Genomic DNA, 26,712 nt, shown 5'->3' with positions numbered 1-26,712 from the left:
TGTTTATTGCAGCACTATTCACAATAGCCAAGTTACGGAAACAACCAAGATGCCCCACTACCGATGAATGGATCAAGAAAATGTGGAACTTGTACAAAATGGAATTTTACTCAGCCATGAAAAAAAATGAAATCTTATCATTTGCAGATAAATGGATGGAACTAGAGAACATCATTCTGAGTGAGGTCAGCCAGGCTCAGAAGACCAAAAATCATATGTTCTCCCTCTTATGCAGACTTTAGATCTAGGGCAAATGCAGCAATGTTGTTGGAATTGGATCACAAGAAAAGGGGAGAACACATATGGGAGATATAGGAATAGGCAGAAAACCCAAAACATGAAAGCATTTGATGTCCCCACTCCAGAGGAACTAATACAGAAACCTTAAACCAACAGGTCATCACTAGCCGGGGATCCGGAACCAATGTAAAGATCAGTTAAGAGTTGAATCAACATGGGTCGTAACACTAACACATGGGTACATGACAGCAATAGTAGGAATCTTTCTGTATAGCTATCCTTAACTAGCAAAAATGCTTTCTCTTTCTTATTATACTTGTCTTTTCTTCAACAAAATCAGTCACAAGGCAGAACGGAACCTGCCTGAAACTGAAGAGGGGAGGGGGTGAAGGGTGGGGAAGGGGGGCAGGGTGGAGAAATGTCCCAAACAATGTATGCATATGTGACTAAATGAACAAAAAAAAAGAAAATGCAAAAAAAAAAAAAAGAGGCTGTGATTGATTGGGAGGTTCATGATGAGGCCAGCCAATGCAAATACTTTGTGAGACCCTTTCTGTAAAATAACCAGAGCAAAATCAACTAGGGGTGTGGCTCAGAAGTAGAGAACCAGAACCAGGCTTGCAAATCTGAAGCCCTGAGTTCAAAATCCAGTCCCATCCAAAAAGGAATAAAAAAGGAAAAAAATAAAAACAGCAGGGCCAGGTGTGGTGGCACACATCTGTAATCCTAAGTACACAGGAGGTAAAGATGAGAAGATGGCAGTTTGACACCATCCTAGGCAAAGCAGCAGATCCTGTCTTGAAAATAATGAAAAGGACCATGAGTGTGGTTGAAGTGGCAGAGCATTTCTGTACCAAGTGTGAAACCCTGAGTTCAAACACCAGCACCACCAAAACAAACAAAAAATTAAACAGGATAATGAAAAGATATTTCATCATGGTAACATAAAACTTGAAAATTTTATTGGGGAAGCCAGGTGCTGGTGGCTCATGCCTATAATCCTAGCTACTAACGAGGCAGAGGTTGGGAGGATTGTGGCTCAAAGCCAGCTTGGGCAAAAAGTGCATGAGACCCTATCTCAAAAAAATCCATCACAAAAAAGGGCTGGTGGATTGGCACAAGGTATAGGCCCTGAGTTCAAGCCCTAGTACCAAAATAAATTTTTTTAATTCAGGGAATGTCAAAGAAATAAAGAAAAAGAGCCACATAGGATTCAAATTAACTCCAAATTACCAAGATGTCAGCTCTCACACATATCTATGAAATTCCTTACATTTCCCCAACTTTTTAGCAGTTATGAAATCTAGTAGGAATACACAATGTAGAACAATACTTCCTTTGTTCTAAATGGGAAGATAACAGCTGCTTGGCCAACATAAAGAATTACAAAACCCCAATATTGGGGACATTGTACTACGATTGGAGAGTTAATAATACTGAAATCAAGAAAAATGGTCTATAGGGTCAAGCTGTATACGCAAAGTAGATTCCTGATAGAACCGGTACTGCAGAACACTGGCACAAAACACACAGGGCAGAGACAAACAGGTATCTACCTGGAACCTGCAGTGCACACCCCTCTATTTCGTGCCCAATAATCACTTCACAGCGAAATGAGAAGCATAAAATGCAAATGCTTTGAGAAACTCAATCAAGTGTATTTGATGTTACAATAGAGAATTTGCTCTATTGTAATAATAAAAACAGGAAGTAAAAAGAAATAGACTGGGCTGGTGGAATGGTTCAAGTGGTAGAGCGTGTGCCTAGCAAGAGTGAGACCCTGAGTTCAAACCCCAGTGCCACAAAAAAAAAAGTTACAAAGGAAATGACTGACAAATTTAAAGATATTAAAATTAATGGAGGCAAAGACAACATAACAGAAGGGAAATATCTACAATGCATACAATGATAAAAGGATTACTATACAGAGTAAAAATGAAAAAAAAAAAAAACAAGGAAAGGAAATGACCAAATATATTTGTCAGAAGGTAAAACACCCTACGTGAAGAAAGATCCAGGCACATGGAAATGAAGAGACAAGGAAATGTCGAGTAGATCCCATTTCCTACCTATGAAAAGGACAAAATTGAGCCCACGAGATACCAAGTGTTGATGGTCACTGCAAACCAACAGTTACACAGGAATGGAGATCAATAGCTGCCTTGCTACTTTCTGTATAATTTGAACTTGACCACAACTGACAGTACAGTCATCTTCCTCAAGAATGTATTGTGCTGTGGCACTTGGAGAAAGAAGAGACAAGACAGGAGCAGTATTTAACACAAGAGTAAAAACGTTAACCCAAAAATACCAAGTACAGAACCCCAGGAATGAGAAACTGGCCCTGCCTCAGACTCTGGCCCTTCTGAAACATACCTTGGCAAAGAAAACACCTGTCAGCCTTTGCAATTCCATTAAGACTCACTCGCTCAAAACCCTTGGTCCTTCCTATTATTGCTAATACTCTCTCTACAACAAAATTAGAGATAAGGGCAAAATAGTTTCTGCCAGGTAGCGAGGGGGTGGCGGGGAGAGGGAGGGGGTGGGGTGGGAATAAGGGAAGGGGTGGGGGGAGAAATGACCCAAACATTGTATGCACATATGAATAAAAATAAATAAATAAATAAATAAAATAAAAAAGACTCATTTGTTCAACATTCAAAGGAAGCAAAATTAAAAGAGCACTGCTTAGTAAAAAGTAAGATTATAAAGACAGGAAAATTCACCAAAGAATCAGAGCACAGGGGCAAGACTGGCGTGAAACATGCAGGAGGCCACCTGGGGACACTACTGACTGCAAGGCCAGTTATGAATCTTGATGTGGACTCCAAGGGAGTTTATATTGCTACTAAAACTAAATGTTATCAGAAATGTATAACTCACACTTCTTCAAATATATTTCATCATAAAAATGCAAAGACTTAAGACTGAAAAGCACATCCTAATTTGTGTATGTTCATTTGTCCTGTAATATGACAATATGAGTTGGAATCCACAGATCTGGTAGCTAAAACTGAGCAGCACAGGTCACAGCAATAGCTCCCCAACAAGGAACAGGTGAGGTGTGTGACTGCCATCCAAGAGCCAGGCAGGTGAGCAGGTCAGAGCAGAGGAGACAGACACAAGGAAAGGTGTTCAAAGACTAGGCATTCTGCTTAAGGTGCCACACCTGCAGGTGTGGTCCTGATGTCCACTCTCATGACAATATGGCACACAGAGGACAGGCGAGGCTTACCGCTCACAGAACTATGGCCCCAAGGACAGTGAGCAGGCTTCTTACACAGGTATGCAGTGTCTTGAGAGCAAGTAGGGCAGCCAGGCCTGGAGCTTTGCTGAGGTTAACAGGGAAACTACAGGGAACACTCACTCCCACATGCAGAGGTGGGTGGGTGACCTCAATCTCCTGCACCTTCAAGGAGGGGCCACCTTGGATTTTGATCCCCTTATCCTGATAGGAGGCACAAAGAGAAGGGGTGTCCAGAGATAAACGCTGCCAGCAAACATAAGGATTGAACTCAGAAACTTCCACACTCCAGCCCAGCATGGAAGGACATACAGGGGACATTCCCAGCCATACAAGGAAACATCAAAGAAATTTTAAATCAGGAACTCTTCTAGACTCATCAGAGAACTAAGGTCATGACACAACCCACTGTCCCCAAATGGAAGAGACAGAGAGACAGACAACCATAACTTAATGTAAGAGAAAATAATGAGCAGAGTCAGGGTCAGGAACCCTCAAGTGTCTCTGATGAAGTGCTGAAGTTAAAGAAAAGTTTACATGGGAAAAGATCCACAGGGCCCAGCTGAGCAGAGGCATTTTACCTCTAGAACTCCATCAGGTTCTCACAGTGAGGATCACAAAGAATCTGCTTTCTGCTGCTGACAGGAGGCTGGGCATATTTTTAAATATGCCCAGTGAATTCTGTTTTTAAGTCCTGCCTCCAAAAGTGCAACCCACAAAGTATAACAAAGATGTTACTGGGTTCAGGGTCTGGGGGAAAGCGAAACACAGATCCTCTGCTTCTCTGACTCCTAGATTCAACTTCATAGCGGTGACAATGACAAGGACCCAGCTCAGGGATACAAGGTTCCTCAAAATGAAGCCAAACTATAGATCCCAGAATGCTGCTCTCCTAACTATACCTCCACCCCATGAGTATGAGTTATGAAATAATACCAGATAACAAAAGGAAGAACAAAATGTCTTGACAAGTTACTGAAAAAGTCTCTAAGGCATATGCATGAGTGGGGTACACTGATGAGGTAGAGAAATGGCTGGGGACACAGTCTACTGAGAAGCAGTGATGAAGAACTATGAACTCTGAGCAGACCCATAATGAACAAGATAATCAATAATCAAAAAAACCCTGTAAACAAAAGATGACGAGCTAGCTGATTCAGAGTACTGTGAAATCTCCACCACCTAATGCAGAATGAACATCAGCCTACTACTGATCTCCTCCAGAAACCACAGACAAGAGAAGACTCAGATTCACTCAGAGGCCAAATTTAAGCTGGCAGCAAAGATGGACACTGGGAAGATGTAGCCAATGTCCCTTGTGAATGCAGGTGCACAATCCACAAATAAATACCTGCACCCGGGCACAGTAATCAAAATCCAGTGGAGCTGGCATAGAGACAGAGACATAAATGCCACAACAGACCAACACGCCCAGATTCCTAAATGTACATGGCAGAGCAATTTTGTACAGGAAGATAAAAATCATTGAGAAAAGAACAACCTATTATTTTTAAAATGTTCAGAAAACTAGAAAAGTAGATATCCACATGGAAGAGAATGAAGCCAACTCTTACCTTATTCCAAGTTAAAAAATAAAAGGGCTGCAATGTAGTCCCATCCCAGGACAAAAAGAAGGAGAGAGAAGAAGGAAGAGGAGGAGGAGGAGGAAAGCTGAGCCTACCTACACAGCTATGAAAATACAGATTACGGGAGGCTAAGGAGCAAAGTAGTTTAGAAATGATGGTGTTTGAAAGAACTCCTGCCCATTGGGCTGCAGCTCAGAGGTAGAACACTTGCCTATCACACACAAAGACAAATAAATAGAAATAAAATCCCTGAGACATACTGAGGAACTCAGAAAACCTGCGTATGACACGGAAACAACATATTTTAGAACACAACTCAGAAGCTCTGCAGGAAATGAAGGCCAAAGCAGACTTTTAACCTCCCAGGCTCAGCATTAAAGGGAGAGCTGGCAAAGCCTGGAAGATGTGAGGATTTGTCTGTTTCCTCTTGTTCTTTCAGCTCAAAACACTTGCAAAATATAACTGAAAGGAACTGCACACTGTGAAAACGCACCTCATGAAAATGTCACTTGGAAAATTCACAAGGCAAATAGACCACTTCTGCCATTGAGAGGAACAGTAGGGCTGGGCCGGGCTCAAGTGGTAAAGGGCTTGTCTGGCAACCACAAGGCAATGAGTTCAATCCCCAACATTACAAGCAAAAAAGTTTAACCCTAAAGAAAGAAAAACCTCATCTCCAGAGTAAACTCATTACAATATTCAAATAGGCACATTTTTTTCTTTTTCTAGGAGGTGGTACTGGGGTTTGAACTCAGCGTCCGACACTTGCTAGGCCAGTGCTCTCTCACTTAGGCCATGCCTGCATCCATTTTTCCTTTGGCTTATTTTCAAATAGGGTCTTCTGGTTTTTGTCCTGGCAAGCCTGGACCACAGAGGTCCTATTTGCACCTCCCTTGGAGCAGGAGTGACAGATGTGCAGCTCCACACTCAGCTTAATGGGCGAGACAGGGTTTGAGCTGTGCTGCCCTGAGACCTACATCTTCTGAAGTCTGCCTCCTGAATACCTGGGATTGCAGACATGAGCCAAGTCATGAAAAGTGAGCTGATCCTCGAATGCCTGTTCTTCAATAATATGAGGCGGGGAGAGAAGGAGGGAGAGGAGGAGGGAGAGAGATAGCACGAGAGAGAATGAATTACAAAAAACATGAAGGGCCACATAGAAAAAATTCTCAGTGCCAGAGGTGATGAGTAAAGGCAAGTTATAATCCTACAAAGAGGCTGTGTGCCAGACAAGCAAAGCTAAATAAATTAGGTTTCAAGTGTCAACAGGTCACACAATAAACACATGTCCATCTGTGCACTGGTGGCTCACGCCTGTAACCTTAGCTACTCTGGAGGCAGGAATTAGGAGGATCATGGTTTGAGGCTAGTTAGGGCACATAGTTCATGAGACCCTATTACAAAAATACCCAACACAAAACAGGGCTGTCTGAATGGCTCAAGTGGTAAAGTACTTGCCTAGGAAGCGTGAGACCTGCAACTCAAACCCCAGTATCACCAAAAACACAAAACACATCCATGAAAGGTCTGATGATAAATTCAACTACAAACAAAAATTATACAAAATCAGAATTTACATATAATCAACAAACCACGTATATTTTTTCTACTGTGTAAAAAACGTATTTTCCATTACCACTTGAGTATAAAAATAAGAATACTATTCTCAACATCATCAATAAATAAACCTGAGCTGGGAACCGGTGCAATACTCCTGTAATCCTAGCTATTCAGGAGACAGAGATCAGAGGGATCCTTGGACAAAGCCAGCCTCAGGTAAATAGTTCAAGAGACCAGATCCTGAAAATTCCCACCACAAAAAAAGAAAATGGCTGGTGGAGTGACTGAAGCAGTAAGAGTGCCTGCCTACCAAGCATGTTCAAATCCAGTGGTGACAAAAAAAAAAACCTTGGCACCAAGTGTGGTGGTACATAGTTTTAATTCCACCTACTTAGGAAGCAGAGGCAGAGGATCATGAGTTCAAAGCCGCTTTGGCATAAGTACAGCATTGCCTAACATGAACAAGGCTATGTTCTGAATACTCAACACCAAAAAAAAACCAAAAAAAAAAAATTAGTAATTATTTTTGTCAGTCCTCATCGTCCTGTCCACGTAGGATCCAAGCCAGAACATCGCCATCTTGCACTCAAATCTTGAAATAAAATTCTGGTTTTGAAGGCATGTAAGGTATGGAAATAAGATTTTACAGAGGGGGGCCGGGTGTGCCTCAAGGGTTAGAGCACCTACTAGGAAACACATGGCCTTGAGTTCAAATCCCAGCACTACCAGAGAGAGAGAGAGAGAGAGAAGAGGAGGGAGGAATTGGGAGAGGGAGGGAAACAGAAAAGAGGGAGAGAGGGAATAAAGGAAGAGGCAGGGAGGATGAGGGAGGGAGAGAGAGAGAGAGACAGACAGACAGACAGAGAAACAGATTCCATGCAGGGAACAAGAGAGGAGCTCAGGGAAGCAGCTCTTCACCCACAGTTCACAAGGGACCCAGGCTTGGAAGGTTGAACACAACCCTGACCCTAGACACCACTGTCACTGTGCAGAGACAGCCCAGGGCTTCACTCCCAGGGAGGGAGGGAGGAAGCCTGAGCAGCCAGGAAACTTCATTCTGGGGCCTCCCCACACCAAGGGCTCCCAGATCCGGATCCGCGTTCCCTCCTCCCAGCAGCAGCAGGCTTTGTCCTACAGGCTGGGTTCTGACCTGAGCTGCCCTGCCCTTGTCCTGCCCTCACTAATGACACCAACATGTGTGCTGTTTACTGAACACCAACCAATTCTCCAGCACAAACCTGGTGTCCCACAATGCAATTCTGGCTCCAGAAAGACTTAAAACAGTCCCCACAACTTCTGGGATCAGACCTGCCACTCTGTCGACACTGCAGATGCCAGGACATAGCTGTGTCTGTTCTGTGCAGTTACTAGTTTCTTTCCTCAAGTGATGGAAGGGTGACACTCTGAGTCAGCACAATAGCAGAAATTCAGAAAAATGCCTCAAAGGTGCAATTGATAACAAAGACACTCCTGATGCTCAGGGAATTACAAAGATTTAAGGTTGACTATGCCAGAAGATCTCAGACACCAGTTTTTAAAATTATACTACCTTCAAAATATACCATCAAAATCACAAATCTTTCTCTCCATGTGACACAATGCAGGTGTCTTTCTCTCAGGAGACCCTCTCAAACTTTCCTAATTGACACAAATTAACACCCCAACACACCAACTGCCTGGAAGGAAAAGAAAAACAGCAAAAAAGAGAGAAAAAAAAAAAAAAAAAAGCCAAATAACCTACCGCTGGAACACTGCCAAATGGCAGTGATCACACTGCTGCTCTCTTCTCCGTGCCCCTCCACTTGGAGGACGTCACCATCCCCGCGCCCCCCCTTACTCTGATGTGCTGGCCAGACACAACAGAAGCCACATTTCTGAACTTTTTCTCCTCCCTCCTTGGGACGCCTCTTTTAACTGTCACCTAAGGACAGGTGACCTCAGGGACATGTCCCCTGTCCTAGGAGCTGATGCTGCCCCTCCACCGCCCTCCTCTCCCCTTCTTTCTCCTGCTGTTTGCTCCTCCCTAGAAAGCAGAGCCTGCTCGCCTGGCCCTGGAGACCCCGCAGACTTGCACTTGGGGCTGTCCCGCCTCTGCACTAAGCTCAGGTCCCCGCCATCTGCGTTTCATTTGTAAACACTGTGTGCACACAGGCCAAGGCCGACACCAACCACGTCAGAGGGACCCGCGTCTCCCCTTCCGCTCCCTTCACACGTGTCCCCGAGGACCCCTTTCCCGTGCCGGCCATGCGGGGAGTCCACAAAGCTAGGGATTACCCGGCTGAGGACCAGGTGGCGGTGGAGACGCCGCTTCCACCATCAGGAAACTCGGGGCGCTCAGGTCTGCGCCGGGATGGGGACGGGGACCCCGCGGCCACTCGGGAGCCTCCCGCCACCTCCGCCGGCACCGCGCTGTGGGGAGACGCGGGGCTGCGGGCGCGGAGGGACAGGGGGCTCCGGCGGGGACAAGGGACAGGAACTTGGGGTCCCGGCTGCGGCCCCGCCCCGCCCGGGGACCTAGGGGACGAGCCGAGCGGCGCCGGCGGCGACTCTGCCGCAGACTCCGGGACTCACGCGGGGCCAAGTCGCTCTCAACCCCTCCTCGCCCGTGTCACAAATCCGCCCCACGCTCACCATTCCTGACTGCCGGGTGTCCTGCTGTCCAACTCCTGCTCCTGGAGGTCAGCGTCACACAGCGACAGGAGCTGAGCCACCGGACTCCTCACAACCAGCTCAGTGACGCAACAATGGCGGCCCAAGAAAGGAAGCGTCCTCCATGTGGGCGGGCCTTTCCCAGCTAGCGCTCCTGATTGGGCTGCTCCTGTGGCTCTGATTGGCTGCTGCTCTAGCCATAGACCTGAGTGACAGGAGAAGCGATCCATACATAGCCAAGAGGAGGGCAAATGACAGGTTTTAGCTGCAGCTGTTTCCTGTCTGGGATTCAACTGGGAGCTGACCTGGCCCAGCCTGGGGAAAGTGCGTTGAATGACACCTGGCTCCTGGCTCCTGAGAGCGGCCACCTGCTTCTTCCTGAACTCACTGGGCTCTTACCGCTTTCTCATCATGGACGTGGGTTTACAAGTGGGAATTCCAGACTCTGACCCATGGGGACGTCCTCTGACAACAGCAGAAAGGTGGCCTAGGCCAAAAGACATCACACTGGAACAGGAGGAAGGGCAGACACGCAACTGATGAATTGGACCTGAGGCCAAGGCTTTCTCAACACCTTTTCTAATGCTCTACCTCTTCTCAACCAAGAAAGAAAAACATACTAACCACGGACTACAGTTACCCAGTGCATGGAGAAACGGGAGTTATATGATGGCAGCAATATTCTACAAAGGAATCAAGAGGAAGAAAAGCAAACCTTTGAACTGGCTCAGACAGGCAGCCTCTATATCCAAGGACACAATGGAACTCCACTCAGGTGACTCAAGTTGTCCAGCAGATGCCTGCAGGCTTGAGACACTGAGTTAAATCCTCAGTACCACAAAAGAATAATTAAATAAAATTTAAAATGTGTGTACATATGCATATACATGCATTTATACACACTAACACTGAGGGAGCTGGGATGACTGAAATGCAGCCTCAGAGTGCCTCCCACCCTGGAATGAGGCAGGGACACCTAAGGATATCACTCTGAGAGTCACCATGCTTTGCTGTGTCACTGCCTTCCAGTGTGGAGACATCTATTCCCTTCAGCATCTTCTCACCAGAGGGCATCCTCACCTGGAGCACTTTTGCTTTTGATCTAAGTCAACTGCCAAATTCCTAAATCCTTTCTCCAGAGCACTACGTGAATGACCCTTTCTTTAAGGCTGACCGTCATAGATTTTCCTTAACATATTCAAGGCAGATTAACCTCAGCAACTCTACCAGGGAAAACCCAAAATCCTTCCCAGAAAACAGCTCCATGGCAACAAGTCACCATCACGAAGTCCAGAAACTCCAACAGCATCTGCTCTGGGTTCTCTTGCTCTCCACAGCTCTGCAGCTTCTCACTGTCACATCCTCTGTCCTTCTGAATACCTGCAGGCCACATGCAGGGGAAGCAGTTGACCAGGACACACTGAGGGAACTTTGTTCTCCTGCTTCACACCAACATGGATGAATGAAATGAGACAAGGAAGCTGAATCCAATCCTTTGAATATGAAGTAAGCACAATTCTCCCTTCCTTCAGGGTTGGTGAACACATACAGGTGCTGGACAGTTGGGGTCTCCAGGTGGGACCTGCGGGGGCCATGCATCCCCTTCCTGTACCTTATACTATGCACCTGTTCCATGTGGCTGTGGCTGGGGTATATGTTTTTTTCTTTATCAAACAGTGATCACAGTAAGCATTTTCCAGAGTTCCATTCTTAGTTTAATAAATTAACAATCAGGAATGTGTAAGACTGTGAAAGAATTGTGCAGAAATGTGTGCACTCTCATACACACTTCCTTGACTGTTGTCTGATGCTGGTGTCATCCTGGGGGTGAGCCCAAAACCTTTAGAATGAGAAACTATCTCCAGCTAGTATCAGAATTCAGTGGAAATGTTGGAAACAGTCCACTGTGGATAGCTGTGAGTGTCACTGTGGAAACAATCCACATGCTTAGTGTGAGAAGTGGCCTGGATAAACAGCTCACTTTTACACTCTTCTGTGCAATATGAAAAAATATCTGTCCAGTCACTGGAGTCAGTCTTAAATCTGACTAGTCACCCCATTCTGGAAGCCAACACCCACCACAGAACATGCTGGGCTTCCCCAAAACCTCTATATCCTCTTTCCAGTAGCCAGGGAGAACTCTGTACACACAGCAACATGGCTGCATACTCATGCTTAAAATCAATCCATCACTTTGGAAAATTGGAAGTATGTCCTCTAAGTTGGTGGAGGCCTCCGCTATATCCCTACTGTTACACTGCAATGTGAGGACCTATGAAGATTATATACCAGATACTTATGTGAGCCCCAAATAGGAAATAAGTCAAAGATCCATGATTGTGACCACGTGGTGAAGTACTATTCAATTTCTTGTGGCAAGCATTCAAAAATATTTAGCATTTCTCACTGTCCTAGGAATATCCTGTTCAAGTGCCCTTGATGGTCATTCATGACCTTGCCTTCCCACCTGCCTGCCTTCATGTCCCCCAAACTCGCTCTAGCAGTTCCCAATGGCCACACTCAGTGGACACACCATTGTCTCTGAACACAGTGGGCCTCTGTTCCCTGATTCCTTGCACTGCCACTCCCCAATACCTGGAAACCTCTCATCTACTTGTACTTCCCAAGCGAATCCCAGTGGCACATTGTTTAGGTCTCACTGTAGACATCACTGCCTCCAAATGTGTTGTCTAAGCCCCTGACTCAGTCTTTCAATGACACTGGGGCTTCGATTATAACAGCTTTGACCACTCTAACAGCCTCCCAGCATGCACCATGACAAGCTCAGGTGAGAGGACACTTTGTTTGTCATCACTGTTCACTCCCAGCAGATGCAGTTGGAGTTTCTGGACTTTGGGATGGTGACTGGTTGTCATGGACCTATTTTCCGGCTAGAGTTTTGGTTATTCCCTTGGTAGAGTTGCTGAGGTCAATTTAACTTGAATATGTTAAGGAAATCTACAAAGATCAGCCGTAGAGAAAGGGTCATTTATGTAGTGCCCTGGAGAAAGGGTTTAGGAATTTGACATCTTTCTCTGGACTGACAAGCCAAAGAATCAGGAAAAAGACCAAGAAGGAGTTGTCGGCATGGTCAAGATGCTAATGACAATCTAAAGTCATGGTCACTATAGAGCCTGAAGAATGCCTACCTCACTTTTGCCTTCCAACTGTTATGAAAATTAGGGTACTGGTGAGTTTCAACATGGCACCATAAGAAAAGGGATTCTGGAAAGATTAGTCCACAGCCTCCCAACACCATCATTATGAAAACCAGACAAATGATGTCCCACTCTAGTGAAAATCAATATTCCAAATAACATTCAGCAATAAATGAGAAAGAGTAAAGGGCAAGAGAGGACCATAAGAATTCACAGGAATGTTACTCTGTGTTGCAAATCATTTCTAAGAATGAAAGACTCTGTAAGCTTCATGAACGAGAAAAGAAACCAGACCAATAAAAATTTTTCTATTAAGAACACTTATGAAACACGGAAAAGAGAGTTAGGGATAGTCAAAATATGCCATTTGAAGCCAATCTCAGTATTTCAACAATAAACACAGAGTCGTTTCTTCAATGTTACATTCAAAAGACAGTAATTTTAATCTAATAGTATGGGTTTTTGTTTACCTGTTTCTTTCTTTTGTTGGTGCTGGGAACTAAACCCAGGATCTTGGGCTTACTAGGCAACCAGTGAACAAGTGGGTTACATCTCTCACCCCAAAGCTGACTAACCTTGTGCATATTAAAATTATATTTCAATTCACCTATAAATTTTCCCCCGTTAAAATGGAATAAGAAAAACTTTACTTACCAAAGAAAAGCACTTTGACCTTCTGGTGCATATATAGGCTGTGTTAACACTGACTGTATAGATAGAGGCAAAGACACCTGTCCCATTTACACCTCAGCCCAGGTACTGTGCCTGCTCTGTACTGTGAATGGAGACACTTGTGGAAAAAAAAAGACAGAAGCACTCCAATTAAACTCACGCACTCCCCAGGCATAGCAGCAGGCACCTATAGAACCAACTGCTCAGGAGGCTGAGGCAGAAACATTGACTGTGCCTAGAACATCTGACCAGTATGGGCATTGTAATAAATGTCACCTCTAAAAATAAGTAAATGAAAACAATTTCAAAATTAACTAACGCACTATTACTTAAGAAATACCTCAGCATCATCACACTCAACCTTTGTGAGAGTGAGAATTAGCAATTCATAACTCAGTGATACACGTTAAAAATGAGCCACTAGAAAGACGGCTTAACTTTAACTACATCTCTGCAATTGTGACATTGGGGAGACAAAGAGGTGGAGGAATTTGCACGAGGGGTTTCATGTTCCATAGGTTTATAGGATTTCTCCACATGACTGTGGAAGTATTTGTGAACCAAAAAACCTTCAAGTGTTTCTCCCATGTAAGCATATGGATGCAGTGTGCAGATTTCCATGTCGCTGCAAGGCTTTGGGCCAACTGAAGACTTTGCACAGTGTTCAAATACAAGAGTTCACTGCTGTGTGTGCTATCATGGCTTCCAATTGAACATGGAGGAATAAAAGCTCTCCTACTCTGCTTACAGTCATAGGCTTGCTCTCCACCATGCCTCCCCAAGGTGTTAGCAAGGTTGGGTGGTCAAGCCCTCCCACGTTGCCTGTGCAGGATTTGTCTCCACCAAGACTCTAGATATCTAAAGATTCTGAAAAGAACTGCAATGGACTGTCTCCCAAAATTGTTGCAGTTAAATAAAAATCCCTTTATGTACTTATGACTGAAATGATTGAACACTTTACCACACACTTCACACTCGTTGGCTTATTCTCCACTGGGAGTCCATCCATATTTATACAAGGAACTGGAATACCTGAATGGGAACCCAAATCACTTACACACCACTGTGAGTCCTCATGTGTCTTCGAAGACTTTTGGCGTAAGTGAATGTTTTTCCACACTCACAACATTCGTAGGACTTCGCTCCATGGGTTCTCATATGATCTTGAATGTAACTGGAACAGCTGAAGGCTTTCCCACATATCGTACATTCGTAAGGTTTCCCTCCAGTGTGAGATGTTTGGTGATTTTGATAGGATTTAGAGTGTTTGAAGGTTTTCCCACATTGTTTACATTCATAGGGTTTCTTCTCGATGTGAGCTACTTCATGAATTCGAAGGGAATAAGCGTGAGGAAATCCTTTCCCACACACTTTACATTTATAAGGCCAGTCTCCACTGTGAGTTACCATGTGTCGTCGAGCACTGTGGTGAGAAGTGAATGATTTACCACACTGCTTACATTCATAGGGTCTTACTCCACTGTGGATTCTTTCATGTGCTTGAAGATGACTGGAATGGGCGAAGGCCTTACCACACTGCTTACATTCATAGGGTCTCTCTCCAGTGTGACTTCTTTTATGTAATCGAAAGGAACAACCATTCCTGAAAGCTTTCCCACATTGCTTACATTTGTAGGGTTTCTCTTCAGAGTGAAGTGTTTCATGAGTCCGAAGGGAATTGGGATAAGGAAATCCTTTCCCACATAGCTTACATTTGTAAGGCCGATCCCCACTGTGAGTCACCATGTGTCTCTCAGCCCAGTGGCGAGAACTGAAGGCTTTCCCACATTGCTTACATTCATAGACTTTCTTTCCAGTGTGAATCCTTTCATGTCTTTGAAGACTACTGGGACACCTAAAGGTTCTATCACATTTCTGACAGTCATAGCGGCTATTCCCAGTTTCCTGAAAGTCACACAGTCGGTGTTTGGAATCAGATCTACTGTGTCTCTTAAGGGATGAATGAACAGTGGCCACTTCTCCATACACACGGGGTTCAGGACGTTGTAGTCTAGAAGGAATTTCCTTCTTCATTGTACATTCTCGACTCTGGCTGAAGATTTTTCCACATTCACTTCCTTCTTTACCTTCACAGACTCTCTCCACCACTTGACTTCTGCAAAAAGAAAAAAAATGTGAAAACACATTAAGGGCTTGCTTATTAACAGCTTTCTCTTTATGGTGGGCTACTGGATTTACATTTTGAGGACTGAATGCATTTTAAGTTACCAAATGCCTCCTGAAAGGATTCCCAGAAAGGGATGGAACGATCCCTCTGGCAACTTTGTACCTCAGACCAGTGTCACATTCCTGCTCCATTACGCCCCACTTCCTAAGCATTATGATTAGGGGTGTACACCACCCCTTCTGCATACGAGTTACCAAGTGTGGGAAGACAGTAGAATCACATTGTACCAGGAATACATTCACTGTCTCATTCTCTTCAAGAAATATGGAAGACTATGAAAGCAGAGGCAGACCTCGGTACATGTTTCTGGCAAGAGAAGAATTCAGGAATGATGTGGAAATGTAGTGAAAATTATAGTAAAGTTTCTTACAAAAGGACTACCCTTTCACTAGACTAAAAGTGGGTCATCTCTACAGAGACAGCAAGGATGACAAGGATTTCCATTTTTCATATTGGAAAGTGTGGGCTTTAGGCCCTTTCCAAGTTCAACATAAGTGTATTAAATTCTCTGCAAGATGACCAGACAGATGGTTATTATCTTTTTATTTTTTATTTTATGGTGCAACTGGAGTTTGAACTCAAGAGTTTTAAAGCAGGAGCTCTACCACTTGAGCAACACCACCAATCCATTTTGTACTAGAAAGTTTGGAGATGGGTTCTCAAGAACTGTTGGCCTCGGCAGGCCTTTGACACAGACCTCTGGATCTCCGCCTCCCAAGTAGCTAGGATTACAGACATAAGACACCAGGGCCAAGCTCAGTTGGTTAATAGGTTAATATCAACACAGTGATAGTCATCTGACATGTTTCTCTTTTATAATTTTCTTTTTGGGGGGCAGTACTGGGGTTTATATTCAGGGCCTTGAGTTTGCTGGGCTGGTCCTCTACCACTTGGGCCACATCCCCAGCCATTTTTGCTTTTGTTATTTTTGGGATAGGGTCTGCTTTTTGCCCAGGATGGCTGGACCTGTGATCCTATTATGTTTCCCGCTTACCTAGGAAGACAGGTGTATGCCACCATGCCCAGCTACTGGTTGAGATGAGATCTTACTACCTTGTCACCTGGAATGGCCTGAAAACAAAATCCTCCTAATTCCTGTGTCCTGAGTAGCCAGGATAGCAGGTGTGAGCCACTATACCCATCTTTCATCTATGTTGTCTTAATACAATTTCCAACATAACTATTTTGCAAAATCTGAATATATTAAGTACATATTTTAGAAGAAATTTTCCAAAAATAAATAAATTTGTATTTGGCTTCTTTCTTTGTTTACTGTGCTTATTTTTAAAAGTTTCTGAAACACAATGATTCTCTTCAGTGACACTGCTATCCATTGTGAGTATGAATTACCTGACATTTCTCTGCAGATCTTTCTTTCGTTCTTCAATGTTCTGGTGTTCCCATTTTATTCCTAAAATTTAGACACAGAAAAACCACCTTGAGTTACTGTAAAATTATAAAATGATCATTAGATTCTGTTCATGATACACCAAAGCCATGCTTCCCTTACTCAACACAAAGGGTGTTTATCATTTTCCAAATCACTAGGCAGGACTGACAACCAAGAAACACTGTGCTCTAACTCATGATGTAAAGCAATGATGGTGTACTTACCTATAAAAGACAGGTTCCTGAAGGTTTCCAGCATCACTTCTCTGTAGAGTTGCTTCTGGGAATGATCCAGCAAGGCCCACTCCTCCACATTGAAGTTCACAGCCACATCCTCAAAAGTCACTGAAGCCTGAAACACCCCACATGTTACCACGAAGCAAGATGAGACTGACAGTACTGGCCATTAGAGAGTCACATGATGCTGTAGACTCCACACAGGTATCCTGGGAAATGGCAATCAGACTAAGCCCACACACACTCTCTCTCACTGCAATTGTGACTTGAACTGCACAGTAAAGCCACAACTAAGTAGGAGGAGCCCATCTCTCATTTGTCAGTATAAGTGGTAACATGCACAGCCCATCACCATTAACATCTCTTTCCATACAAATCTGTGGTACCTGTGATAAAGTCCCACTGTCCAGTGTGGTGAAGGAGTTAATACTGCCAATCCTCAGACTGTGTGGCTTGAGGACAGCTTTTCACAATGTGTTACCTCTGGAGGCACCAGGCAATTGGATTTGGGGAAAATCCCACCACTCTAATACTGAAAGAACTATAACTTGCTGCATGAAATCTATCAGAAGACACTTCTGTAGAAAGCAGCAGGGGTATGAAAACCAAAACTGCAGCTGATTAGTTGCTGAAGGATAAACGTATTTGCTAAGTTTGAGAGGTAAAATCTGCAATGGGCAAGTATGAAGAATTTCCAACTAATCTGTAAAAATTAATTCCAGAAATACAAGTTCTCATGAAGAAGAGCAGAGAAAAATCATTTCCTGCTGTCAGCAAGGGGAGAGGAGGAAAGAGCCAGTTTGGAACTCTGTTCCTCTGGAACAATCTTGCCTCCAAACCCTATCATCCAGTGGTAGAGAGCCCGCCTAGCAAGCATGAGGCCAAGTTCAAGCCCCAGTACTGTAAAAAACAAACAAACAAACAAAATAATCCAAAAACTCAAAAGCCATTTCCAATAGAAAGAGAGGGGAAAGGAGAGTAGGGAGGCATTGGTTAAAGACTCAGAAATGTCTCTTGGATACTAGATAGCAATTCAAGAAATCTACTGTGAAAGGGGTGATTATTAGTAATGTGCTTTAATACTCTGGAAAATCACTATGGAAATAGATTTTGAGTATTATCACAACAGGAAGTAAGTGCATGATGTAATGTATCTGTTCATTATCTCAATTTATCCAGGCACTATGTAGGCATATTTCCAAAGATCGTGTTTGCATTTGTATGTATTCAAATTTATCAATGAGATAGTATGTAACTATTTTCAATTAAGATAACTATAACTATAAAAATAAGTCCAATGCAATTTTATGGAAACACATACACTTCTAGCATTAACAGAAAGAAACCTGCAGAGGCTGTAACAATTTCAGACTAATCAGGCAGTGGCTCACTGAAAATGACAAGGAAAATAGGGATCAAATAACATGAGGCAGTGAATGCTCTGTGAAGACACAACAATCACGAGTATATGCACCCTAAATTGAGTGTCAATCCCATAGGCAAAACACATCTAGGACTGCAAGGAACATCCACAGCCATGATTCTATTTGAAGACTTCCACACAATCCAATTACTAATGGACAGACTACCAAAGGAAGAAGCTTAGTCCTGATAAGAGTTGAACACAAAAGTATCACTCAACAGCTGGAGACATTTGACACTGTAGAATGTTCCCTCTAACAACTAAACAATACACATTCTTCTCAAGACAGCCCAGCCCAGGGAAATCATTCAAAAGACCCTGTCTGGAAAATACCAAACATGGAAACCTGCTGACAGACTAGGCCAAGTGATGGAGGGCCACCTAGTAACCTGATACTCTACATTCAGTCAAAAAAAGTTAAAAAATAAACATCAACCAGCCAAGCCCACAAGCTGTGGGGTAAGCGAGTCTTTCTGGAGGAGCAGACATTACCCAGCCAGGAGCCCATGTGAAGGACACAGGCAAATAACCAGGGAGAAAGCTTCTCAGCACAGTGTTAATGGCACAGGAGCCTTACTACTGACTTCTTGGAATCTGAAGGAGGCAACACAAACCAACTGCTGTGTGGTAACTGCAGGGAAAAGCCAGAAAGAGCATCAAGAATTAGCAATGGTGCAAGGAAAGAGAACTTCCTAAATGTCACATGGTGTCTCAAGTCTGTTTCCTTGGAGGTCATTGCCTAAATATGGTTTAGAAGTATTGTTTTACAGTATGGCACATATTTACTTTATAATGTATATAACGTTAATAAGGTAAAGAAACGAGCTTACTCCAAGACTATGACTATGTGAGGATTCTGCAAGAATTTTACAATAAATATTAAAATGTTTTAGTCTCTGAAAAGAGGAAAAAGAATTAGGATGTAAGGTCACCTCTGAGTATGGAGGAGATTAAGACAAGGGAGACACACCAGAAGTGATGACTATCTAGATACTGACATGGATGGTGACTCCATGGCTGCTTACATTCTCCCTAACCTGAGCATGAAGCAACTTCAAGAATTCTCTTTGCTTCTCCAGGCCTCATCATTCTATCCAATGAGGTTTCAACCAAGAAAATCAAACTCTTACATGACAGTCCTAAAAGAAAATTCTAAACTTCTTTACCTCAGAGGAATGCTATGACAAGATTCTACAAAGGAATCAACAGGTTAGCAGCTCAGGGAGGAGCTAGCTGCACACAGCTGTGATCCACAGATCACAGGGAGCCACACACTCAGACTCTAACCCCAGTTACACAGGGGTGAGACCAGAGGACTGACCTGGGAGTCAGTCTGGGAAACACAGCCAAGACCCTGTCACAAAGGAAAAAAACATACTAAGCATGGAGAGCCCTCTCTCTGTGCAAGTGTAGCCTGGCACCAGTGTCTGGATAGTGAGTAAAGGGCACCTGAGCAGTCAGAAAATGTTATTCTAGGACCACCTGCAGCATGTACTGTCCTCTCCTCCAAGTGTGAAAAGGCCTTGAGACACCTATTTTCAATTCTTACTAAAGAACAAACACTCAAAAGGAGCCACTTGAAGGCTCTGAGTTGTGCTGACATTTCTGACATCAATGCAGATACAAAACACATGGGGTTTGCGCAACACCAATTCTGCAACACCAACTGGGTTTCCAACAACTAATGACACCACCCACCGCTAACAGATCCCACAAGGTCAGGGCTCAGTGCCTCACACTGTCCCCTCTGTAGATGCCAACCAATCCCAAGCATGTGATCGCCATGGAGGGGACCAGTCCCGCTCCGCAATCTGGCTGTCTATGTCTCCAGCACTGTAACATCCTTACTATGAATTCAGACGTTGTCTGAACGGGGTTTGTTATGAACAACCAAACACACTCCTATCATTCTGCAAACTCCAAGGGCTTTAGGACTTCAGAGGCAGAGGTCAGAGGGCACAGAGATCAAATACATTCCCATTATACCACAGACTCTTAGAAACTATGACATTCATAAGCCATCTGTTCCTCTGGCAGAAGCCAAATGTGTTTTTGGGTCGAACCCTCAGACTTTCTCAATGGGCACAGTTTGCATTCTGACTCTCTGGATGCAAAACCGAATGGCTGTAAATTCAATTTCACAGAACCTTGCAGTCCTGGTAACTAGGAACAAAAAAGAAACCAAGTCCCGTCATTGTGCAAAGAAGACATTTGCCCTTCCCCCTTTAAATCTAAGCCAAAACCAGGCACGGGCTAAGCAAACACTTCCCTTCCTCCTTCGAGGCCTCTGATCTGTGACCACTCCCAACCTGAGCCATCCTTTACTGTCACCCTAAGAACAAGTGACCTCAGGGACATCTCCCCTGTCCCTTGAGCTGAGCCGCCCCTCCACCGCCCTCCTCTCCCCTTCTTTCTCCTCCTGTTTGCTCCTCCCAAGAAAGCACAGCCTGCTCGCCTGGCCCTGGAGACCCCGCAGACTTGCACTTGGGGCTGTCCCGCCTCTGCACTAAGCTCAGGTCCCCCGCCATCTGCGTTTCATTTGTAAACACTGTGTGCACACAGGTTAAGGATGACGCCAATTAAGTCAGAGGGACCCGCAACTCTCCTTCTGCTCCGCTCCACACGTCCAGGAGGGCCGTTTTCCCATGATGAGGCCATGTTGGAGTCCTCGGAAACAAGGTATTTCGCACTGCTTCTTAGAAGCCCCGGCTGAGGACCAGGTGGCGGTGGAGACGCCGCTTCCACCATCAGGAAACTCGGGGCGCTCAGGTCTGCGCCGGGATGGGGACGGGGACCCCGCGGCCACTCGGGAGCCTCCCGCCACCTCCGCCGGCACCGCGCTGTGGGGAGACGCGGGGCTGCGGGCGCGGAGGGACAGGGGGCTCCGGCGGGGACAAGGGACAGGAACTTGGGGTCCCGGCTGCGGCCCCGCCCCGCCCGGGGACCGAGGGGACGAGCGGAGCGGCGCCGGCGGCGACTCTGCCGCAGACTCCGGGGCTCACGCGGGGCCCAGTCGCTCTCAACCCCTCCTCGCCCGTGTCACAAATCCGCCCCACGCTCACCATTCCTGACTGCCGGGTGTCCTGCTGTCCACTCCTGCTCCTGGGGTCAGCGTCACACAGCGACAGGAGCTGAGCAAGCCCACACCTCACAACTGCCAGCTCAGTGACGCAACAATGGCGGCCCAAGAAAGGAAGCGTCCGCCATGTGGGCGGGCCTTTCCCCGCTAGCGCTCCTGATTGGGCCGCTTCTTTGGCTCTGATTGGCTACTGCTCTTGTCATAGTCCTGAGTGACAGGAGAACCGATTCTTACCTGGTCAGGAGGAGGGCAAATGACACGTTCATCCACAGCTGTTCCAGCACGGGGTTCAACTGGGAGCTGACCTGGCCCAGCCTGGGGAAAGTGCGTTGAATGACACCTGGCTCCTGGCTCCTGAGAGCGGCCACCTGCTTCTTCCTGAACTCACTGGGCTCTTCCCGCTTTCTCCTCATGGAAGTGGATTTACAAGTGGGAATTCCAGACTCTGACCCATGGGGACGTCCTGACAACAGCAGAAAGGTGGCCTAGGGCAAAAGACATCACACTGGAACAGGAGGAAGGGCAGACACGCAATTGATGAATTGGACCTGAGGCCAAGGCTTTCTCAACACCTTTTCTAATGCTCTACCTCTTCTCAACCAAGAAAGAAAAACATACTAACCACGGACTACAGTTACCCAGTGCATGGAGAAACGGGATTTTCTAAAGAAACTATTTATAGACCTGAAGCTTTAGAAAATATGCGCAAGTCAAACACAAAATGAGTAGATGGAAAGAAATAAAGATCAGGGCAGAAGTTAATGAGATGGAGAGTAAAAGAACAATACTGAGAGTCAGTGTAACAGTTGGTTCTTGAAAGCAACTTACCCATACTAACGAAAAGAAACAGAAGACAAAAATTATTAAGATAATAGATGAAAAGAATCTATTACAACACATACCAATGAAATTCAGAGGGTCAGCAAGGAATATTTTAAAAACATACATTACAACAAATTGTAAAATCTACAAAAAAAAAAAGAAAAATTTGAAGACACATATAACCTACAAAAATTGGACCAATAGGATATAAATACCTTAAGCAGCTCTATAATGAGCAATTGTATGGAAGCACTAATAAAGAAACTTCCAACAAAGAAGACTACAGGACCAGAGAGAGTCACTGCTGAATTCTACCAGACCTTTAAAGAAGAACTAAAACCAGTGATCCTCAAACTGTAACATAACATAGAAAATGAAGTAGCACTACCAAATTTGTTCTGGGAAGCCAGTATTACTGTGAAAAAAAGAGAACTAAAGGCAGAGCACCAGAGCCTCACACCTATATTCCTGGGTACTTGGGAGGTGGAGATCCAGAGGATCATGGTTTGAGGCCAGCACCAATAAATACTTCATGACATCCTGTCTCCAAAATAACCATAGAAGGAATGGACTGGAGGCATGGCCCAAGTGGTAGAGCCCCAACTGGTAGAGATAGCCATGAAGCAATGAGTTCAAACAACTACAGACCAAATTCCTTGATGAACATAAAGGTGAAAATTCTCAACAAAATCTTGCAAATAGAATTCAACATGATTAAGCTGGTTCCATTCCAGGGAAGCAAGCATAGCTCAACAAATGTAATAACATCAATAAAATGAAAGCAATAAATGTAATTAGCACATAATTAGAATCAAGGACAACACCACACAACCATCTCAATAGAAGCAGAAAAGGTCTTTAACAGAACTCAAAAGCCCTGAGGAGACTATGAAAAGTAGGGACACACCTCATCATAGTAAAAGCTATATATGACAAAACTATAGCCAACATTAGTAAATGGGGAAAAAATAAAAACATTTCCTCTCAAATAAGGAGGGAGACAAGAGTGTCCACTCTCTTCACTCTCATTGAAAATAGTAATTGAGCTGGCACCAGTGGCTTCTGCCTATAACCCTAACTGCTTTCAAGGCTGAGATGAAGAGGATGATGGTCTGAAGCCACCCTGCGAAAATAGTTCAAAAGACTTCATCTCCAAAACAACCAGGGCAAAATGGATTGGAGGTGTGGCTCAAGAAGTAGAGCCCTGCTTTGCAAGCATAAAGGCCTGAGTTCAAGCCCTAGACAATCCCAATAAAGAGCTTGAACTCTTAGCCAGAGAATTGGGCAAGAGAAAGAAATAAAAGGGGCACAAATAAGAAAGGAAGAAGTCAAGTTATTCCTATCTGTAGATGATCTGATTGCATACTTGAAAGACAGGAAAGTTGCTACCAGAAAACTCTGAGATCAGAAGAAACTTTTGGCCAAGAAACACAATAAAAGTCAACATAGCTCAATACCACTTCTTTTTTTCTCCAAACCACATTTCTGGTTTTTGTTCTGATCAATTATAAGAATACATACTATCAATTACTATCTCTGCTCATGGACTCTTTTTTTTCTGTATGTCATACTACTATTTAAATTTTTTCCACCACAGGTCTCCCATTCAAAATATAGACTAAGCACAGGACTGGGCTGAGGTGTATATGGGATAGGTTTACTTTACCTTTTTCTATACAGTCAGTTTAAGAGAGGTTGGTGTAGGGTTTTGAACTCAGGACCTCCTGTTGATAGGCAGGCACTCTTTGACTTGAGTCATACCACCAGTCCTTTTTTTTTTTTTTGGATTAGTTGTTTTTCCAATAGGTTCTCATGTTTTTGCATAGAACCTGACAAGGATGATGATCCTCCTACCTATGCCTCCCATATAGCTGGGATTACAGGTGCACACCACCAAACCTGGCTTGGTAGCTTTTCTGTATACCAATAATGGATATGCTAAGAAAGAAAGCAGGGAAATAACACCATTAAGAATAGCCTAAAATAATAAACTACCTAGTAGTAAGCTTAACTGAGGAAGAGAAAGACATCTGCAATGTAAACTATAAAACATTGAAGAAATTGATGAAGTCTCTAGAAGAGGCAAAGACATCCCATGTTCATGGATTAATAGAATTAGTTTTCTGAAAATAGCTTTCCTACTGAAAGCACTATATAGCTAATATGCAATCCCCATAAAAATTCCAATGACATTCTTCATCAAAATAGAAAAAAGTACTCCAAATTTCATAAGGAAGCAGAAAGACCCAGATTAGCCAAAGCAATTCTAAACAAGAAGAGCAAAGCTTGAGTTATCACAATAACTGATTTCAAATTATACCATGGAGCCTTAGTAATAAAAAGCATGATATGTGTGTGCACTGTGCCCCAACACACACACACACACGTACATCAGTAGAATAGAGTAACCCCATGCAGTTACAGTGTACGATTCTTGACAAAGGCACCAAAAGTATAAGTTCAGTAAAAGACAACTGCTTTAACAAATGGTGTTGGGGAAAACCGGATATACAAGGATAGAAGACTGAAGAAAATCCCCATCTCTCACAATGTACAAATATCAACTCAAAGTGGATCAAAGACCTTAACATAAGGCCTGAAATTCTGAAGCTACAAAAGAAAAATATTTGAAGACAGACACAGGCAACAACTTTCTGGACATGACTCCAATAGCTTGGGAATAAGAGCAAGATCTGATAAATGTGATTGCATCAAAGTGAAAGGCTTCTGCACATCAAAGAAACAATTATCAGAGTAAAGAGACAATCTACGGGGTGGGAGAAAATCTTTGCCAGCTACTTGTCATTATCCAGAATATATAAAGAGATCAACAAATAAACACCAAAACAACCAATAATTTAGTTAAAGGGGGAAATGAACTGGACAGTGTTCAAAACAAGAAATACAAATGGCCATAAAACATGAGGAATTGCTCAAAATCCCTTAGCCATTTCCTTAAATGCAAATCAAAACTCCACTAGGATTCCATATCACATCAGTCTGATTGGATATCGTCAAGGAAACAAGGACCACAAATGCTGGCAGGGTCAAAGGGGAAAAGTAACCCTCAGACACTGTGGGAGGGAATGTAAACAAGAGCAGCCACTGTGGAAATCAGTGTGAATGTTCCAAAAAACATTAAAAATAGAACCACCATATGATCCACTCTTGGGTATATACTTGAAGGATCATCATACAATAGAGACACCTGCACACCCATGTTTAGAGGAGCACTGTTCACCATTTCCAAGTTAGGTGTCCATCGACCAATGAATGGATAAAGAAAACATGCTTATACACAATCCAATATTAATCAGCCATAAGAAGAATGCAGTGATATCATTTGCAGGAAAATGGATGGAACTGAAGATCATCATGCTAAGTCAGCTAAGTCAAGTTTGAAAGGACAAATACCATGTTTAATGTCATATTCAGAGGTTAAATCTAAGAATAAAAAGACATGAGTATAAAGGGGGTGGAGCTATTTTGGACAAGGAAACAGGAGGTAGGCAGGGTAAAGTGAATGTGTGTGTGGAAGAATATGATTGAAGAATATTATATGCATGTACCGAAATATATATATGAAATTTTGTACAACATATGCTAATAAAATAATTTTAAAACAAATGGAAGGATCTAATTGAACCTCACGAAGATTCAACCTGAGGCCAGTTAGACTTTGTGAAAGATAAACTTATTTCTAGGATGCTCAGCATTTAGGTATAAAAAGGACTGGGAGCCAGGTGTGCTGATGCACACCTGGACTCCTCACAGTTGGGAGGCAGAAGCAGGAAGATAGGAAGTTTGAGGCCAGCTTGGGCTGCATATGGAGACATGGTCTCAAAAAGTTAACCAATGAAAAAAAAAGAAATAGTAGGTTGGGTCAATGCTGATGAGGGTGGAGTGGAGAGATAGAACCAAGAAGGTAAGCACAGCAGGTAAATCACCAGGCATAGAGAACCTGGGACTGTCACCAATGTTAGAGGGAGTTGCATGTGTCCAGCTGCTCAGAACAGGGACAGAAGCAGTGGAGACAGACTGGAGGGCAGGAGACCTATGTGCAGGTGCCTTGGAAGGCTCTGTCCTGAGGTGGTGACTCTGGTTGACATGATGCTCTGGTCTGCACGGGGTTTTAATTTTGGCATGGAGTTGCCATAGTTGGGCTGTAACATGAAGAAACTCTGTAATAGTCAAGGTCAGAGAAATACTCTCTTGGCAGTCTCTGTCCAATGGGATTATGAATTTGACAGTTTAGTTAGGTCAGAAGCTTAAAGTGTCCCTGGTGAATTACCTTGTGGTGACTATTAAGGTGTTGAATTGAGGAGTCAACACTGTGAGGAGGCAGCAGCAATTGGTGGCTCCCAGAGTTACATCCTGAGGCGTCCCTGACTCACCACCAGGGAACCATCAGCTCTGGGCTCCATGTGAGGGTTCATTCTCACCCTGGAAATCAGGCATGTGTTGA

General features: G+C 44.0%; 3 protein-coding genes and 2 pseudogenes across 3 annotated transcripts in view; 2 read left to right on the top strand and 3 right to left on the bottom strand.

Annotated features, from left to right (window-relative positions):
• The window catches only part of LOC109680741 (uncharacterized), a 35,227-nt gene extending 25,120 nt beyond the window's left edge, over positions 1-10,107 (bottom strand). Inside the window, exons 1-2 of the mRNA XM_074053392.1 lie at positions 9,995-10,107; positions 9,262-9,484 (exon numbers count right to left, since the gene is read on the bottom strand). Of these exons, the coding sequence (XP_073909493.1) occupies positions 9,262-9,264 (3 nt within the window). The 5' untranslated portion in view covers positions 9,265-9,484; positions 9,995-10,107. The remainder of the gene's footprint in view (positions 1-9,261; positions 9,485-9,994) is intronic.
• The window catches only part of LOC109686580 (uncharacterized), a 301,371-nt gene that overhangs the window by 147,784 nt on the left and 126,875 nt on the right, over positions 1-26,712 (top strand). The gene's annotated exons all lie outside the window — the stretch shown is intronic.
• On the bottom strand, positions 12,725-21,567 carry LOC109686578 (uncharacterized). Its single transcript, XM_020163950.2, has 5 exons — positions 21,409-21,567; positions 16,912-17,038; positions 16,648-16,708; positions 14,167-15,225; positions 12,725-13,227 (listed from the first exon to the last, which is right to left on the bottom strand). The coding sequence occupies exons 1-5, from the start codon at positions 21,409-21,411 to the stop codon at positions 13,185-13,187; spliced, it is 1,293 nt and encodes a 430-aa protein (XP_020019539.2). The 5' UTR covers positions 21,412-21,567; the 3' UTR covers positions 12,725-13,184.
• Positions 13,108-13,232, top strand: LOC141417124 (small nucleolar RNA SNORA51; annotated as a pseudogene).
• On the bottom strand, positions 23,841-23,955 carry LOC141417127 (small nucleolar RNA SNORA51; annotated as a pseudogene).

The sequence above is a fragment of the Castor canadensis genome, chromosome 14 (genome assembly GCF_047511655.1).
Source record: "Castor canadensis chromosome 14, mCasCan1.hap1v2, whole genome shotgun sequence".
Taxonomy (NCBI): domain Eukaryota; kingdom Metazoa; phylum Chordata; class Mammalia; order Rodentia; family Castoridae; genus Castor; species Castor canadensis.
The sequence above is the reverse complement of the archived record's forward strand: the minus strand, read 5'-3'. Positions and strand labels throughout refer to the sequence as shown.